Genomic DNA, 18,966 nt, shown 5'->3' with positions numbered 1-18,966 from the left:
AGCAATGTGGTGCGCTGCCAACCCACATCTCTCTGCGTCTTCCCCCAACAGGACCGGTAGCCTATTCACATCAGAGAGGTCTTTGAAACCTTGAATAAGGGTTTCAAATTTGGGGAAATGACACTCTCTAACTGTTTTATGTTTTTTACATTTTGTCTCTCTCCTCCTCTCTCCCCTCTCTGTCTCTCTCTCTCCCCCTCTCTGTCTCTCTCTCTCCCCCCCTCTCTGTCTCTCTCTCTCTCTCTGTCCCTCCGTGCCGTACATCCCTTGCTTCTCTCCACTTCTTCTGCAGGCAGCAGAAGCAGAGATAGATTCACCAGGCAGGCAGAAGAGAAGGCTACAGGCTGGCAACAGATCAAAGCAACCACAACAAACAGAAGAGAGAGGAAAGGAGAGAAGAAAGCCTCTGGATGAGACTGAGTGATGCCAAAGCACTTTTAAAAGTGAACATCTCACAAGAGAGGAATAAGAAATGCAGTTATTACTTTACTACTAGCCTAACAGAGCAAACCTGCAGACATGACATTTCTACTGACATTATTTCTCTAATATAAAGAATATACTACTGTAATGTTTACAGAAATGTACTGTTAAAGCAAAGTGTCTTTGGAATTTAAGTTACATATTGTACCTTTATTTACAGTAACAGGTAACTAACTGGCTGTAGTAACTTACCGTAAAAACAGTATAGGCTTAGGTAGAACATACACAAAAGGCAGTATGGAAAAAAGGCATGGAAGACTGGGCAATAGGCTATTTATGTCCACCTCTATTTATCGCCCCCATCTGGTTCTGTGATTCTCTCCACTGGGCCTGTTTCGGTCCACAGCACGTGTGTAAAGGGAAGATAACACAAATCCAGAAGATAAGGAAATCCCACTTGGGCGATAAGTCCACACTTGAAAGATAACAAGGACACACTTCTAAAGTGGTTTGGGACAGGGCCATGGGTGGACTGGACCACAGCTAGCAGAGCATCTGTTGGTGTGTGTGTGTGTGTGTGTGTGTGTGTGTGTGTGTGTGTGTGTGTGTGTGTGTGTGTGTGTGAGACCGAGAGAGAGAGAGAGAAAAGCACCCACATTTATCTCCTAAATGCTTTAACGGAGTGATTTTCAGTTTATGTCTCCATGCGTGATGGCGTGAAATACGTGTCTGTCCTGTACCATCTAACTCCTCTACATTGCAAAGGAACTTAAAGCACTATGTATGGAAAATGGCCAGTCATGCCATGTTTGAATGCCTTTGCTTAGGACTGATAAACTCAACAGCTGCCAGACACCAAAGTCAGCCTAGTTGGTGAACCCACTCCGCCTTGTTATGCTATAGGAAAGCCTTTCTTAAAGTATTGGTTGGGTCGCGGATATGTTAATGGTGTCAGAGTAAATGTATAATTATTTAATGAATTACAGGAATTGATTTGGCCGTACACCTGCGCTCTCTGTTCAGTGCGCTCTCAGTTCAGTGCGCTCTCTGTTCAGTGCGCTCTCTGTTCAGTGCGCTCTCTTTTCAGTTCGCTCTCTGTTCAGTTCGCTCTCTGTTCAGTTCGCTCTCTGTTCAGTTCGCTCTCTGATCAGCGCGCTCTCTGTTCAGTTCGCTCTCTGTTCAGTTCGCTCTCTGTTCAGTTCGCTCTCTGTTCAGTTCGCTCTCTGTTCAGTTCGCTTCCTGTTCTGCGCGCTCTCTGTTCAGTGCGCTCTCTGTTCAGTTCGCTCTCTGTTCAGTGCCCTCTCTGTTCAGTTCACTCTCTGTTCAGTGCGCTCTCTGTTCAGTGCGCTCTCTGTTCAGTTCGCTCTCTGTATAGCAGCAGTATCTCTGCTCATGGCAGCAGCGCGAGTGGGAGGGAAATGCAGATCTTTTTTCTGCAGTTTTCTTGAAGATCACTCCGTGGCCCAAATTTTGCAGTGCTGTTGCTCAGCAGCAGATGATGCACTCTCATGCCGCGTTCAAAACAACTGGGAACTCGAAAAAATACATGGTCAAATCATGACGTCAGTGATCTTCAGGTCGGAAAGTCTGAGCTCTAGAAAGAGGTCAGACATCCCGAGTTGGAATTCTGAGTTGGAGATTTTTCCAGAGTTCACAGGTGGGTTTGAACACACTGAAGTCGGAGATTTCCGAGTTCCGGTTGTTTTGAACGTGGCATCTGCCACTGACCCACTCGCCACCACTCACCACTGTCATCAAATCGACTCAAGCTAGCCACAAGTTCTGACTGAGTTCAATCATCAAGCAACGAGTTTCTCTCTCTTAGTTGCATACAAACTTTGAGAAATAACGAGGAGCGCCCACAATGTGTTTTGTGCGGAGAAGTGCTTAGTGATGAGTCTCTCAAAATGAAAAAATGTTTACCAAACATCCACAGCATGTAAACCCAGGGTCAGGGAGTTCTTTCAGAACAGGGCAGAATGCTTCAGGAAACAGTGCTTTGACAGTGGAAAAGAAAGTTGTCATTTTATAACAGCTGATGATGATAAGCAGAAATAAGGAGTACTATCTCTCATAGAAGTAGATGTGAATTTATCTTTCAAACAATCCCCTTGTAAACAGCTAATAGCTAGCTAGCTAATGTTAGCCAAAGCACGCTAGCTAGCTAATGTTAGCCAAGCACGCTAGCTAGCTACTGATAGTGCAAACCTATGTAACATTACAGATGAGGATGATCAGGCCTATTGTCTCTCTTACTGTATAAATTATTGTTGTAAACAAGTCTAGGTTGGAACTGTTGCTGTTAAAATACAAGTAGTAATTTCTTTCTGAACTGGAATAAACTGAGTTGCTCATCTACAGCAGGAAGCAGTCTCCTGCATGCCGGAGAAAGCAGTAGATGTCCTGATCCAGTTTGGCACCACATACCTACGTGAGTCAGGGTTCTCAACTCTGGAATACTTCAAAACAAGTACAGAAACAGACTGAATGCTGAGAATGACATCAGTGTTGTACTGTCAAACTGAACATTGTACCAATTCTCTATCTTAGGGTTGGGTTTCCGAGACTAGATAACCATTGCTATCATGATCTGTTATCTAGAGGTTATCTGAACCTAACAGTGGGTTTGATCAGAGGCGCCTCCTCTTTACATTACTTCGCTCCAAAGCTTTGCTTTGCTTGACATTTGCATAAAGCAGAGCTCAACTTTACCTTCCACTCTGCTAGGAGGGTTCTCGCCGCTCACCTTCCCACAATCCCCTGCACATTTCTGAGCATTTAAAATAAATGTGGGGGGTGGGCCTTTCCTCTTTGTTCTCTATTGTTCCTCAAGCAAGGTGGAAGGCCGATGACATCACGATTCACTTCAGACCAGCTCCTCGATTGCCCTACTCCTAAATTTGCAGTTGTGTCTAAAAAAAAAACACTATTTTGCAGAAAACGTTTGTTACCCTTTAGTGTGTGTACTTTACTGTAAGTTATACTTGGGATATCACTTTTCAACAGTAAAAGTTCAAAAACCTCTAGAGGTTGTCTTTAAAAATGGTTAAAAAAAACACCCAAACCACAGCTATCTCATTTTCAGAACTCGAGTTGTGATTCAGGTTCGTGTATAGTCACTGTAAAATAAAGATGCTTTTGCCACCAAATGAACTCAAGGCGATCGAGAAAAACATTTCCGATTTCACAAAGCTTCTTGCAAGATGATTTTCCCTGAATGTGTCTTTCCCTTCCCCCATGCCCCATAGACAACTTCATTGGAAACGAATTGAAGCTAGATCGAAGACTACCCTAACCCTTCTTCACCGAAAAGTCAATGCATTCTTCGTGGGGAAATTAAATCAGTGCCGTGCCCGTGCTTGCTCGCGCACAACCGGTGTTAATCGCCGTTATCGTGCTCTTGTTGAAAAAATTCTCCATTAGCTATCTAGCTAATAAATAACGACAATGTTAACTTGGGTATGACACAAATGTAAATACAGGGTTGTGATAATGCATTGACAAGATGCCAGATGTATATTTTCACACCAACCCTTCAAAATTACAATGTGGTGTGATAGTTAGCATGCAGCTTGCTAACCATTTCTCCTCATTTACAACGCGAGTTCGTGCAGATGTGAAACCTTGATCCCTTAACCCCCATCTAATTTCAAAACATGACCATTGACAAGTAACGTTAGCTAGCTAGGTGTTCTTTCTCTCCGGTGTATACAGTATGCATCATGTGACCCCATTTGTACAACAAACTGACAAGTTAAAAACACTGAATTATATTTTCCTCACACCTGTCACCTGGCTAGATGGTTACAAATGTTAGTTAGCACAGACATTGATGGCTTATCATGGCTAACCAGCATTCAATTAGTATTACCACACAGAAAGAAAGTCGTTGACCAGCCGTTGTGCATGGACTGGTGCTTATTTTAACAGTTAATTGTGTAAAGTAAATGGTACCAACTTTACTACATTTCAGAATCCTCAAATGCTCTTGTTGTTAGGTAAAAGTTTAGAATGAAACAATTCAGTCATGAGAAAATGTCATACCTTAAATGTTTGTTCAATTCCTCCTATGTTCTTGTCATCTCTACTGCAGTACAGTGCAATTCGCTGTTTCAATCAATTCAAATATCCAGCCTCACTCCATGCTGTGGTTATCATATAGCCGGGGCAAAATGAATCCCGTTAGAAAGGTAGCAGGGAAGGATCAAGGCACAATGCCCCTTCAAAAAGGGATCCCGGGGGCACAATCTAATGCAACGGACAGTACAACGGGCGAAGTTGAGTTGACGAAAGATTTTCAGATGAATTCATCCACATATATTGATCCACACGCGAAGAAACTGTGTTTTATAAATGCAAAGTAGAAATGATCATCTTTGACTTCGTAGGGAAATGTACCTATCGTAGAGACCATGATGGTACATACCACGTTCTATTGTTTGAGAGCCAACCCACGCATCCGAGCGAGGAGCCACAAAACTGACCCGGACTAAATCTGATTACCTGATTGGCCCATTTTCTCCAAACCACTCCCGGTCTTGACTGTAATGGCCAATCGATAGCAAGGAGGTGGGTAACAATTTGATGCGTTCTGACTGCCCCTACTGTACTGTTTAAATTGATTAATTTAATTTATTACATGCTTATTATCTAGTTATTACATACCAGTATCACAGTTAGACATACAGCTGTTAAGAGCCTTTTGGTCCAAGACTTGGCGCTGCGGTAGCATTTGCCGTGCGATAGCAGAGAGAACAGTCACCTAAGTCATTGACTGTGCTCTCTGCTACCTCAAGTCTAGGACCAAAAGGCTCCTTAACAGCTTCTACCCCCAAGCCATACGACTGCTGAACAATTAATCAAATTGCCACCCGGACTATTTACACTGCTGCTACTCCCTGTTGATTATCTATATGCATACACACTTTACAAATGACCTCGACTAACCTGTACTACCGCACATTGACTCGGTACTGCCTGTATATAGCCTCGTTATTGTTATGTACTTTTCATGTGTTACTTTTTTAAATCGTTTTTGTTTTAGTTTTTCACTTTAGTTTATTTATTCAATATTTCCTTAACTGTTTCTTAAACTGCATTGTTGGTTAAGGGCTTGTATTTAAGCATTTCATGGTAATGTTGTATTCCGCACATGTGATTAATCAAATTTGATTTGATTTGTTTATTTATTTATTTCACTGTTCAAGATCAGCTGATTGATATAGGTAACCAATGTAATTAATTTATAAGGGGTTTAATGATGATCAAATAATCATCCTGTGGGTTATAATCATATTGCTCATCCGATTGATTTTCACGCACTCAACACAAGCTAGTCTTATTGGCTAATTGATTTAAATCCCAAAGAATATTGGCCAATCATGGGCTTGCCCAACCGATCATAGTGAGAATTCATAGACATTAATGCCAGGCATACACTACACGATTTTGCAACGAATTCGCCAGGTTTTTGCCGTCCAAGAGAATGTTCATGATAGGGATGAATGCCTATGAACTTGGGGCTAGGATCAGTACGCTGGGACGTTGTTTGAGCGGGTCAAGGACACACGGATGATGGCTGTTGCGTTCTCCAGGGGCGCGCCTTAATTATAGCCTAACTTGTCACAATACATTTCTGACTCCGCCATTTCTGAAAACTGCGCATGTACAACACATATTGACATACAGTACCAGTCAAAGTTTGGACACACCTACTCATTCAAGGGTTTTTCTTTATTTGACTCTTTTCTACATTGTAGAACAATAGTGAAGACATCAAAACTATGAAATAACACATATGGAAGCATGGAGTAACCAAAAAAGTGCTCAACAAATCAAAATATTTGGTTGGCATTCTCTCAACCAGCTTCACCTGGAATGCTTTTCCAACAGTCTTGAAGGAGTTCCCACATTTGCCGAGCACTTGTTGGCTGCTTTTCTTTCACTCTGCAGTCCAACTCATCCCAAACCATTTAAATTGGGGGTGATTGTGGAGGCCAGGTCATCTCATGCAGCACTCCATCACTCTCCTTCTTGGTCAAATAGCCCTTACACAGCCTGGGGGGTTGTTTTGGGTCATTGTCCAGTTAAAAAACAAATGACAGTCCCACTAAGCGCAAACCAGGTGGGATGGCGTATCGCTGCAGAATTCTGTGGCAGTCATGCTGGTTACGTGTGCCTTGAATTCTAAATAAATCACAGACAGTGTCACCAGCAAAGCACCCCCACACCATCACACCTCCTCCTCTGTGCTTCACGGTGGGAACCACACAAGCAGAGATCATCCATTCACCTACTCTGTGTCTCACAAAGACACGGCGGTTGGAACCAAAAATCTCAAATTTGGACTCATCAGACCAAAGGACAGATTTCCACCGGTCTAATGTCCCTCGCTTGTGTTTCTTGGTCCAAGCAAGACTCTTCTTATTATTGGTGTCCTTTAGTAGTGGTTTCTTTGCAGGAATTCAACCATGAAGGCCTGATTCACACAGTCTCCTCGGAACAGTTGATGTTGAGATGTGTCTGTTACTTGAACTCTGTGAAGCATTTATTTGGGCTGCAATTTCTGAGGCTGGTAACTCTAATGAAGCAGCAGAGGTAACTCTGGGTCTTCCTTTCCTGTGGCAGTCTTCATGAGAGCCAGTTTCATCATATCACTTGATGGTTTTTGTGACTGCACATTAAAACACTTTCAAAGTTCTTGAAATTTTCCAGATTGACTGACCTTCATATCTTAAATTAATGATGGACTGTTCATTTCTCTTTGCTTATTTGAGATGTTCTTTCCATAATATGGACTTGGTCTTTTACCAAATATGGCTATCTTCTGTATACCAACCCACCTTGTCACAACACAACTGATTGTCTTTAATGCATTAAGGAAAGAAATTCCACAAATTAACTTTTAACACGGCACACCTGTTAATTGAAATTCATTCCAGGTGACTACTTCATGAAGCTGGTTGAGAGAATGCCAAGAGTGTGCAAACCTGTCATCAAGGAAAAGGGTGGCTACATTGAGGAATCTCAAATATCAAATATATTTTGGATTTGTTTAACACTTTTTGGTTACTACATGATTCCATATGTGTTATTTCATAGTTTGGATGTCTTCACTATATTTCTACAATGTAGAAAATAGTAAAAATAAAGAAAAACCCTTGAATGAGTAGGTGTGTTCAAACTTTTGACTGGTACTGTACGTTTCCCATTATAAACCAGACCTGTCATAAAACTATGCACACGTTAGTTAACAAGCTTTGAAACTCTGCATGGAAAACTCCTCTTTCACCTTTTATGGTGAAAATAACGCCCTTTTATTGCCGCATAAATTGGAACTATTGGCATTATTAGGCCATGACATGCAAAATACGAATTGTTGTTCAATATTTAGTTTATCAATAGATTATTGGGTTTATATGTCCTGCCTTGGTATTGGCTCTGAGATCAAATAGGCAATGATGTTGTGCTCCTATCGCACGCACAGAAATACTGTAGCTTACCCATACTGTCAAATATTGTACATAAACTACCTGTCTTTTTACTGTGTTGGCAGAACGTTTTAATCGTTAGCAGTAATTTATGCTGTATCTGGAAAATGACTGTGTCAGTTTCTGAACTAAAAAAACAATGGCAAGTAGTTGTGGACCTGTCAGCAGAAGGTTTGAATTCAACAATGTTTTATATAGACTTTTCCCCCAACCTAAATATGGACTGCCCGCGAATTCTGAAACATTGTCAATTCGACTATATGATATTGCAAAACTTGAAATACATATAACCTGTCTATTTACCAGGCAACTCAGTCCAATTAAATGAGGTATGCACATGGTCATTTGTTATATTGCTCCTTCGGGAATATGAACCCATCAAGGCCAGAAAAGGTGAGGAATATTTTCTGCAATGGTTATGAAAATAAATTAAATATGAAAAAGATTCCTATGTCTAATTATTTTAGATTGAAAAATAAAACACAGACTTTCACTCTTCTCACTATTGGCAAATGGTTGCATTCTTGTTAATATGTTTTCCTGATTTTAGTTTTGTATTTATAAGCTTTTCATGATATCCCTAACCAAACGAATTACTTTCCAGCTGGCAATTATTTCAACCACTAGCAGATGTGCATAAGCATGGTCTAAAGTTTGCAGGGAGTTAAACGTTTATAAATCTGTCCCGCGTACATTTTGGGGTATACTTTGTATGCACGGTTTATAAATGAAGACCCTGACCCCTGTCGGATGTCCAGATAATTTTCTAATATGTCAGACATTTTGGTAATGCATCTTGTAGTATGAGAGGTGCTAAAACGCGATTGGGAAAGGACTGCTGCCAATAGCCAATGAGCATTCAGCATGTGAGACCAAAACAATGATGGCGAAGAGGAAAGCAACAACACGCGATGTGTGTACGGTGTGATGGAAGACAGATTGGTGGAGCTATGGAGAAAAGAAGCGGCCTTTTCAATGGGTCTGTTCGTTTTACATGACCGGGTGCCCCGGTTGAACGGAGTTTGATTATTTTATACAATTCCATTGGTCTTTAAATTAAATCTACACCCACCAGGGGCACCTTGGCATACAAAACGAACTCCGCCTATATTACACGACAGAAACCAAAATTATAATTTAATATTAAGTCTACATCAACTAGGGAGTCATCGTGTAATATGAGCACCAACGTCCTGGGGTTGAGGATGGACGGAATTAAAGATTTTGGGACAAGAAAATCTCGAAATGTGAGCACATTCAATTTTTAGAAGTCATGTATGCCCAGTGAGAATTATATCCTTAAAGGTGTATAAAATGTATTTGTATCCGTTGATCACTCATCTGTTGAAATAACATTGACTTACAATATGTTATTCCAACATGTATCATTATAAAATTCAACTAAACGACTAATCTCTCCCAATTTTGATGTTTTGATATAATTATTTTCACTTTAATGTCAAGACTATATATACACAAAATAAACACTCACACACCACACACAACCCACACACATTTACATAGGGCAACACTGCAAACAAACCGACACAACACAACACACACTGCTACTATTTTACTGTTATTACATATCCTGATGCCTAGACATTTTACCCTGCTTTCATGTACCCTGCACATTGATCTGGTTCTGGTACTCCCTGTATATAGCTCCATATTAATCTGGTTCTGGTACTCCCTGTATACAGCTCCATATTGATCTGGTTCTGGTACTCCCTGTATATAGCTCCATTCTTGTATATTTTTTTCAAGTCATTTTTGTTTTTATTGCATCGTTGGGAAGGGCTCGTAAGCAAATCTTTCACGGTAAATTGTACACCCGTTGTATTCGGCGCATGTTACAAATAAAATGTGATTTGATTTGAAAGTAAATACCTACTTTTAGGACATTTCCGGTTGGGCATTCACAACATCCAAGATGGCTGCCACCGTGGAGTCCCTCGTTTCTTACGGGACCGATTCAGATTCAGATAATGAGACAAAATCTAATGCTAGTCCTGAAAAAGTTGACCCTGATGCCCTAGCACACCTCCAACCGTTGACATCTGGGCAAACAATGTCTTTAGCTCTCCTTAATTCAGCTCCTGAGGTCGCCGTAAAGGTAAGCGAGCTAGCGAGGCAGAGTAGCTGGTTGCTAATTAAGCTAGATATTGTAGCTAGCTAACTAGCTAGGGATATACGCAACGCTAGCTAGCTGCTAGTGCTATCCAGCCAGAGTCGGCTTGTCACCTAGAAAGCAATTTAGGAATGTAATCGCTAACTTTACTTATCTAGCTACACTAACGTTAGGTGGATAGTGAAAGCACATATATAACCATTACAGATCCTATTCAAGTCATAATTATATGGATAGAACAATGAGTTAAGTTACTTAAACCAAATATTTGTATAACTAAGTAGCTAAAACAGGACGTTTCAATAGAAATGTGATGTGCTTGCTTAGTAGGCTGAAAGTATTAATAATTTTAGTGGAAGAAGTTAAGACTAAATTAATGTTAGCAAACGATTTTAAACTAGGGAAACTGTGTCACTTCTCTTGCGTTCATTGCACCCAGAGTCAGTGTATGTATATGCAACAGTTTGGGCCGCCTGGCTCGTTGCGAACTAATTTTCCAGATTTTTACATAATTATGACATAACATTGAAGGTTGTGTAATGTAACAGCAATATTTAGACTTCGGGATGCCACCCGTTAGATAAAATACGAACGGTTCCATATTTCACTGAAATAATAAACGTCTTGTTTTCGAAATGATAGTTTCCGGATTTGACCATATTAATGACCTAAGGCTCGTATTTCTGTGTGTTATAATTAAGTTTATGATTTGATAGAGCAGTCTGACTGAGCGATGGTAGGCAGCAGCAGGCTCGTAAGCATTCATTCAAACAGCACTTGACTGCGTTTGCCAGTAGCTCATTGCGCTGTTTATGACTTCAAGCCTATCAACTCCCGAGATTAGGCTGGCAATACTAAAGTACCTATTAGAACATCCAATAGTCAAAGGTATATGAAATACAAATGATATAGAGAGAAATAGTCCTATAATAACTACAACCTAAAACTTCCTACCTGGGAATATTGAAGACTCATGTTAAAAGGAACCACCAGCTTTCATTATTTAAACCAAATTTAACATGTTTCATTATTTATTTGAGACTATATTGCTTTTATTGATGTATTATATTAAGTTAAAATAAAAATGTTCATTCAGTATTGTTCTAATTGTCATTATTACAAATATATATATATAAAATATATATATATATATATATATATATATATATAAAAATTGGCCGATTAATCGTTACCGGCTTTTTTGGTCTCCAATAATCGGTATCGGCGTTGAAAAATCATAATCGGTCAACCTCTAGTTTCCTCCCACTTTTCCCGAAATAGTCTCCTGACGTCACAAACCCCGCTGCTGTGCTTATTTGATGGCATTGGTATTGGTATATGTTCTTAAAAGAGAGCGATAATGTAGCCTAAACTACTGAAAACAGGCCTTTTACAAGATTACATCAAGACTGGAGCATTTGATTCCTATTAAAGAGATGAAGTCCAGACAGACTACATTAGGAAACTTTCTGAATGGGCATATGAGCCTATAGAGAGAATCAGCAAACTCACACCCCCATAAAAGCACCCGTCAATCAAAGCCACTAGCGTATGTCAGACACAAGCAAATATTTCTCCTTTCCATTAAAAGTATTAAAAAATGTAGGCCTACATTAGGCTTTCCGAAAGTAGGCTATAAGATAATGAAAGTGTGACGGGGACAGCTATGCTATAGTATGAAGATGAAATTGACAATAATTGAAATAGAAACGAATACACACATGTCCATAGCCTATTTATCTGTGACGCTGATTATCAAGGCGGAGAGTATTGAAAAGATTTTTCAAAAACTGTGAGGAACTATTATAATTTGAATGGATGAACAAAAAAATGCGTTGTACTCCGAATTGTCCCATTATCGCAACTGTTACACTGAAAAGATTAAACGACTGCTAATGGGACAATTCGGCGTACAACGCATTTCTCATCGCTGGATTGAGGTACGTTTTCCCAGACCTATCTCGCGCTGGCTCCGCAGTGTCTTAATCTACATAAGAAGGCTGTCCAACCATAGTGCAGCTGTAAGCAAGTAGGTTGGAAAATGAATAACTAGCTAACTAGATATATTGGATCAAGCTGGCTGATTTCTTATCAAGGTAGGTAAAAAGTTTATATTTAAAATCAACCTGGGCCGCCCTTAACAGAACACAATGGTATGTAAAGTTTGATTAATTGGAAACAGTACTGTTCTGAACGACAAGTTGAAGAACATTGTGACTATCGTGGCCCAGAGGGCAATTGTCTACGGTGGGCTGCATGAGTTTTTGCCTTTTTTTATTTATATATATATATATTTTTAAATAAATGCTCACACCCATATTGATCAGGCTACACACACCAAACAGAAGCAAACACACCTCAGACTGGTGAAGAACAGTGTGCTATGTTTGGAGGAAACATGTTGTTCAGTACAGAGCCATCGCGCAACTTAGCAAAACGTTTAACCTTTCTGGCGCAGGCATTCCGCTAGCGACCCACCTCGACAACATCCGGTGAAATTGCAGAGTGCCACATTCAAAATACAGAAATAGTCATAATAAACATTCATAAAAAAATACAAGTGTTATACATCTGCTTAAAGATGAATTTCTTGTTAATCCAGCCGCAGATTTCAAAAAGGCTTTACGGCGAAAGCATACCATGCGATTATCTGAGGACAGCACCCCGCATACAAAAGCATGAAAAACATTTTCCAACCAAACAGATGCACCACGAAAGTCAGAAATAGTGATAAAATAAATCGCTTACCTTTGAAGATCTTAATCGTTTTTCAATCCCAAAGGTCTCAGTTACACAATGAATGGTCGTTTTGTTCGGTAAAGTCCTTAAGTTACCTGTAAACTTGGTCCAAACATTTCAAACAAAGTTTCTAATCCAACCTCCGGTACCCTAAAATGTAAATAATCAATTAAATTTAAGACTGAATAAACTTGTTTCCAAAACTGGAGAAAAACAATGAGGAGCGCGCTCTCATCCACGCGCACCAAAAGACTGGAGTCCAACTGAGTGACACTTAGAAAGAATACAACTACTTCATTAAAAAAAAAAAAAAACATCGAACAATTTCTAAAGACTGTTGACATCTAGTGGAAGCCATAGGAACTGCAAACTGTGTCTTAATAATTTGGCTTCCCCATAGAAAAGCATTGGAAAATCCAATGACCTCAAACATTTTTTCCCCCTGGATGGATTGTTATCGGGGTTTCGCCTGCCAAATCAGTTCTGTTATACTCGCATATATTATTTTAACAGTTTTAGAAACTTTAGGGTGTTTTCTATCCAATACTACCATGCATATCGTAGCTTCTGGGCCTGAGTAACAGGCAGTTTACTTTGGGCACCTCAGTCATCCAAACTTCCGAATACTGCCCCCTATCCCTAAGACGTTTTTAATGAACGGAACGCATCCCAGGATAGGTGTGTGACAATTAACATCAAGCCCCTTTATTCTGTAGTGACACCCCATCCCGTGAACGGGACCGTTGTCATCATCTGACACTAATTAGCATAACGCAACGGACATAAATCTTCCTAGAAAGTATTCCTATTCATGAAAATCACAAGTGAAATATATTGGAACACAGCTTAGCCTTTTGTTAATCACCCTGTCATCTCAGATTTTGAAAATATGCTTTACAGCCAACGCTAGACAAGCATTTGTGTAAGTTTATCATAGCATAGCATTATACCTTGCTAGCAGCAGGCAACCTTGTCACGGAAATCAGAAAAGCAATCAAATTAAATCGTTTACCTTTGATGAACTTCGGATGTTTTCACTCATGAGACTCCCAGGTAGACAGCCAAAGTTCATTGTTTCCCAAAAGATTATTTTTGTAGGCGAAATAGCTCCGTTTGTTCTTTACGTTTGGCTGAGAAATCGCCTGGAAATTGCGGTCACCACAACGCCAAAAAATATTCAAAATTAGCTCCATAATATCTACAGAAACATGGCAAACGTTGTTTAGAATCTATCCTCAAGGTGTTTTTCCAATATCTATTCGATAATATATCCGTCGGGACAATTCGTTTTACACTCGGACCGATTGGAATAATGGCTACCTCTGTATTTTACACGAGAATCTCTCTCGGAGCCACCATGTGACCACTTATGCAATGTGGCCGCCTATGGCCATTCTTCAACAGAAATGCGTAAAACTACGTCACAGTGCTGTAGACACCTTGGGGAATACGTAGAAAGCGTAAGCTCGTTGATGGTACATTCACAGCTGAATAGGGAGTCATTGGAATGCAGCGCTTTCAAAACCCGGGCACTTCCAGATTGGATTTTTCTCAGGCTTTCGCCTGCAACATCAGTTCTGTTGTACTCACAGACAATATCTTTACAGTTTTGGAAATGTTACAAGTGTTTTCTATCCAAAGCTGTCAATTATATGCATATTCTAGCATCTTTTCCTGACAAAATATCCTGTTTAAAACGGGAACGTTTTTTTTCCCCAAAAATTAAAATACTGCCCCCTAACACCAAGAGGTTTTAACTCGAGTGCCTTCATAGCCTAATGACTGACCAAAATGATGAGCAGTAGAAAACCTGTAAAGTTTCTTCTCCCCAACAGGAGGCTGTGGAGACTGGTGTGCATCTGGACCCCTCTCTCAAAGAGGTCACCTACAACCCCACATATGAAACCATGTTTGCACCAGAGGTAAAATGTTTCATAGTAACATTTTACTCAAGAAACTGACATACATCATTCGAATGAATCTACCTACCTAACTACCCACATAACATATATTTTGCACTGTGTTTACTCTTACATATTTATTTTCTCCTAGTTTGGTCCTGTCAACCCATATAGAAGTCAACAGATGGCTGCTCCCAGGAATATGCTGTCTGGCTATGCAGAGCCTGCTCACGTCAATGACTTCATGTTTGAACAGCAGCGGAGGACCTTCTCCACCTTTGGTAAGTTAGTGTAGGAGTGTCTGGGACTGTAGCCTATGTGCCCAGTATAGACCTTATTCACACCACGGCCATTGTCTATGATAGAATGTTCAACTGTGAATAAGGTCTAGTGAAGAGGTTAACCTTCCTTTCACCTTGAATCTAACGTTTTGGGGCTTTAAGGTAATTTAGCATCTTGGTTATTTTATTCACTTGTTATTTGCTTTTGCATTCAGGCTATGCTCTGGATCCATCTGTGGACACAACAAGCCAGAATTCCTCTAATAGCTACATTGGTGCAGTGGATGAGGCAGAGAAAAAGAAAGGTAATGCTTCATTTCCTACTCTTTGTGTTTTGCTTGCGGTGTATTGCTAGCCGGTAAGAGGGATATTTTGAAACTTAATGGAAAGCTGTTGTAGTCATTGTTCTCCATAAAACTTTGTGAAAGAAAGAACATAGTGTAACAGTTTCTCGTGTTTCTCCTCTCCTAGGGTTGACTGTGTTTGAGGTTGGACCAAAAAAACATGACAAGAGGAAAAAGGTGCAAGGAGGTGAATCGGATGACATTGACAATTACCTTGGGCCCTGGGCGAAATACGTGGACGAAAAGGACGGCGCCAAACCATCAGAGGTAATCAATCAATAATTCAATATCGTGTGAAGTTCCTCAAAACAATATGGATGTTTGTATTATATAGGAGCGTGTTTTAGACTTAACTGTTTATCCTCCTGTAAAGAGATGGTTCTAACTGATTGTTGTCTGCTGATTGGTCTGTAGGAGGAACAGAAGGAGCTGGATGAGATCACAGCCAAGAGGCAGAAGAAGGGAAGGAATGAGGAAGAGGCTCCGGCGGAGGAGAAGACCATTCTCCATGGTAACTAACACAATCATCTCAACCATTACTAATTACATAACTGAACTGTTCAGCATTCACTCAGATGTGAAGAACATTTGCTGCAACCCTGTATGTAGGAAGTCCTACGTCTTACTGTATACACCATCTCCTCTGTGTCTCCAGTTAAAGACGCGTATGACTACCAAGGGAGGTCTTACCTCCACGTACCTCAAGACGTGGGTATTAACCTGCGTACTGCAGACATACCAGACAAGTGTTACCTGCCCAAGAAACAGATCCACGTCTGGACTGGACACACCAAGGTGAGTTGTCAGTGGACACCTTCGGACTCCAGTGTTTGCCCTAGGATTTGCCCTAGGAGTTACAGTTGAAGTCGGAAGGTTACATACACTTAGGTTGGAGTCATTAAAACTCGTTTTTTCAACCACTCCACAAATTTCTTGTTAACAAACTATAGTTTTGGCAAGTTAGTTAGGACATCTACTTTGTGCATGACACAAGTAATTTTTACAACAATTGTTTACAGACAGATTATTTTACTTATACTTCACTGTATCACAATTCCAGTGGGTCAGAAGTTTACATAAACTAAGTTGACTGCGCCTTTAAACAGCTTGGGAAATTCCAGAAAATGATGTCATGGCTTTAGAAGCTTCTGATAGGCTAATTGACATCATGTGAGTCAATTGGAGGTGTACCTGTGGATGTATTTCAAGGCCTACCTTCAAACTCATTGCCTCTTTGCTTGACATCATGGGAAAATCAAAAGAAAATAACCAAGCCACTGCTCCAAAACCACCATAAAAAAGCCAGACTACGGTTTGCAACTGGGGGACAAAGATCGTATTTTTGGAAAAATGTCCTCTGGTCTGATGAAACAACAACAGAACTGTTTGGCCATAATTACCATCATTATGTTAGGAGGAAAAGGGGGGATGCTTGCAAGCCAAAGAACACCATCCCAACTGTGAAGCACGGGGGTGGCAGCATCATGTTGTGGGGGTGCTTTGCTGCAGGAGGGACTGGTGCACTTCACAAAATAGATGGCATCATGAGGCAGGGAAATTATGTGGATATATTGAAGCAACATCTCAAGACATCAGTCAGGAAGTTAACCTGTAGTGACGCCCAGCCCGTGAACGGGACCGTTATCATCATCTGACACTAATTAGCATAACGCAACGGACATACATCTTCCTAGAAAATATTCCTATTCATGTAAATCACAAGTGAAATATATTGGAACACAGCTTAGCCTTTTGTTAATCACCCTGTCATCTCAGATTTTCAAAATATGCTTTACAGCCAACGCTAGACAAGCATTTGTGTAAGTTTATCATAGCCTAGCATAGCATTATGCCTTGCTAGCAGCAGGCAAACTTTTCACGGAAATCAGAAAAGCAATCAAATTAAATTGTTTACCTTTGATGAACTTCGGATGTTTTCATTCACGAGACTCCCAGGTAGATAGCCAAAGTTAATTTTTTCCCAAAAGATTATTTTTGTAGACGAAATAGCTCTGTTTGGTTGAGAAATCGCCCGGAAATTGCAGTCACCACAACGCCGAAATATATTCAAAATTAGCTCCATAATATCAACAGAAACATGGCAAACTTTGTTTAGAATCCATCCTCAAGATGTTTTTCTAATATCTATTCGATAATATATCCTTCGGGACAATTCCTTTTTCTCTAGGACCGATTGGAGTATTGGCTACCTCTGCACTTTACGCGAGAATCTCTCTCGGAGCCACCATGTGACCACTTACGCAATATTGCCCCCATACGGCTATTCTTCAACAGAAATGCGTAAAACTACGTCACAATGCTGTAGACACCTTGGGGAATACGTAGAAAGCGTAAGCTCGTTGATGGTACATTCACAGCCATATAGGGAGTCATTAGAATGCAGCGCTTTCAAAACCTGGGGCACTTCCGGATTGGATTTTTCTCAGGCTTTCGCCTGCAACATCAGTTCTGTTATACTCACAGACAATATCTTTACAGTTTTGAAAACGTTACGAGTGTTTTCTATCCAAAGCTGTCAATTATATGCATATTCTAGCATCTTTTCCTGACAAAATATCCCGTTTAAAACGGGAACGTTTTTTTTTCCAAAAATGAAAATACTGCCCCCTAACACCAAGAGGTTTTAAAGCTTGGTCGCAAATGGGTCTTCCAAATGGACAATGACCCCAAGCATGCTTCCAAATTTGTGGCAAAATGGCTTAAGGACAACAAAGTCAAGGTATTGGAGTGGCCATCACAAAGCCCTGACCTCAACCCTATAGAAAATGTGTGGGCAGAACTTAGAAAGCATGTGTGCGAGCAAGGAGGCCTACAAACCTGACTCGGTTACACCAGCTCTGTCAGGAGGAACGGGCCAAAATGTACCCAACTTATTGTGGGACGCTTGTGGAAGGCTACCCGAAACGTTTGACCCAAGTTAAACAATTTAAAGGCAATGCTACCAAATACTAATTGAGTGTGTGTAAACTTCTGACCCACTGGGAATGTGATGAAATAAATACATTCTGAAATAAATCTCTCTACTATTATTCTGACATTTCACATTCTTACAATACAGTGATGATCCTGACTGACCTAAGACAGGGAATTTTTACTAGGATTAAACGTCAGGAATTGTAAAAACTGAGTTTAAATGTATTTGGCTAAGGTGTATGTAAACTTCTGACTTCAACTGTAAGTGGGGGGGGTCTTCCTGCGGGGTTGTGGTGGGATCTTCCTGGGGCATATATCTATACATCTACATAATGCAGTGGCACCCCTGCTTTACTCAATTACTCAATATTTTTGACGAACGGACACTTTAGTCAGTTACCTCGGGTGCTTGGTTGGGACAAGCATGCATTGGCAGGCAAGTTACAGAAAGCCGAACAGGCTACAACTCACCATCGTTTATCAGTGCAATTTTGATGGCGAACTAGCTGAAAACTTTTGCTGGCTAGCATTTGTTGTTCTTGTTGATGTGCATAACTGATGGAAAGATAACCTACCTTACCATGGTTGTTTGATCAAAAGGACTAAAGTTCCCAAATGTAAGACGACTCCCGTGTCCTTCAGATATTTGCAGAAATCATTTAGGTGAATTTTGTGTCTTTTGGTGAATGGTTTCCAATGGTCTGAAGTCATGCTGTTGCTACT

The 18,966-nt window shown here is 40.4% G+C and overlaps 2 protein-coding genes across 2 annotated transcripts in view; one reads left to right on the top strand and one right to left on the bottom strand.

Annotated features, from left to right (window-relative positions):
* Positions 1-4,883, bottom strand: part of LOC112217790 (wiskott-Aldrich syndrome protein family member 1-like) — a 127,437-nt gene extending 122,554 nt beyond the window's left edge. Inside the window, 1 exon segment of the mRNA XM_042300867.1 lies at positions 4,468-4,883. The gene's annotated coding sequence lies outside the window, so the exon portion shown is untranslated.
* A 4,935-nt stretch (positions 4,884-9,818) lies between these two features.
* Positions 9,819-18,966, top strand: part of cdc40 (cell division cycle 40 homolog (S. cerevisiae)) — a 32,382-nt gene continuing 23,234 nt past the window's right edge. The window contains exons 1-7 of the mRNA XM_024378322.2: positions 9,819-10,029; positions 14,619-14,705; positions 14,836-14,965; positions 15,181-15,270; positions 15,437-15,576; positions 15,724-15,820; positions 15,965-16,104. Coding sequence (XP_024234090.1) covers positions 9,847-10,029; positions 14,619-14,705; positions 14,836-14,965; positions 15,181-15,270; positions 15,437-15,576; positions 15,724-15,820; positions 15,965-16,104 — 867 coding nt within the window. The 5' untranslated portion in view covers positions 9,819-9,846. The remainder of the gene's footprint in view (positions 10,030-14,618; positions 14,706-14,835; positions 14,966-15,180; positions 15,271-15,436; positions 15,577-15,723; positions 15,821-15,964; positions 16,105-18,966) is intronic.

This window comes from Oncorhynchus tshawytscha, linkage group LG18 (assembly GCF_018296145.1).
Source record: "Oncorhynchus tshawytscha isolate Ot180627B linkage group LG18, Otsh_v2.0, whole genome shotgun sequence".
In the NCBI taxonomy this organism is placed as follows: Eukaryota; Metazoa; Chordata; class Actinopteri; order Salmoniformes; family Salmonidae; genus Oncorhynchus; species Oncorhynchus tshawytscha.
Note: the sequence above shows the minus strand (reverse complement) of the source record. Positions and strands in the feature narration are given on the sequence as shown.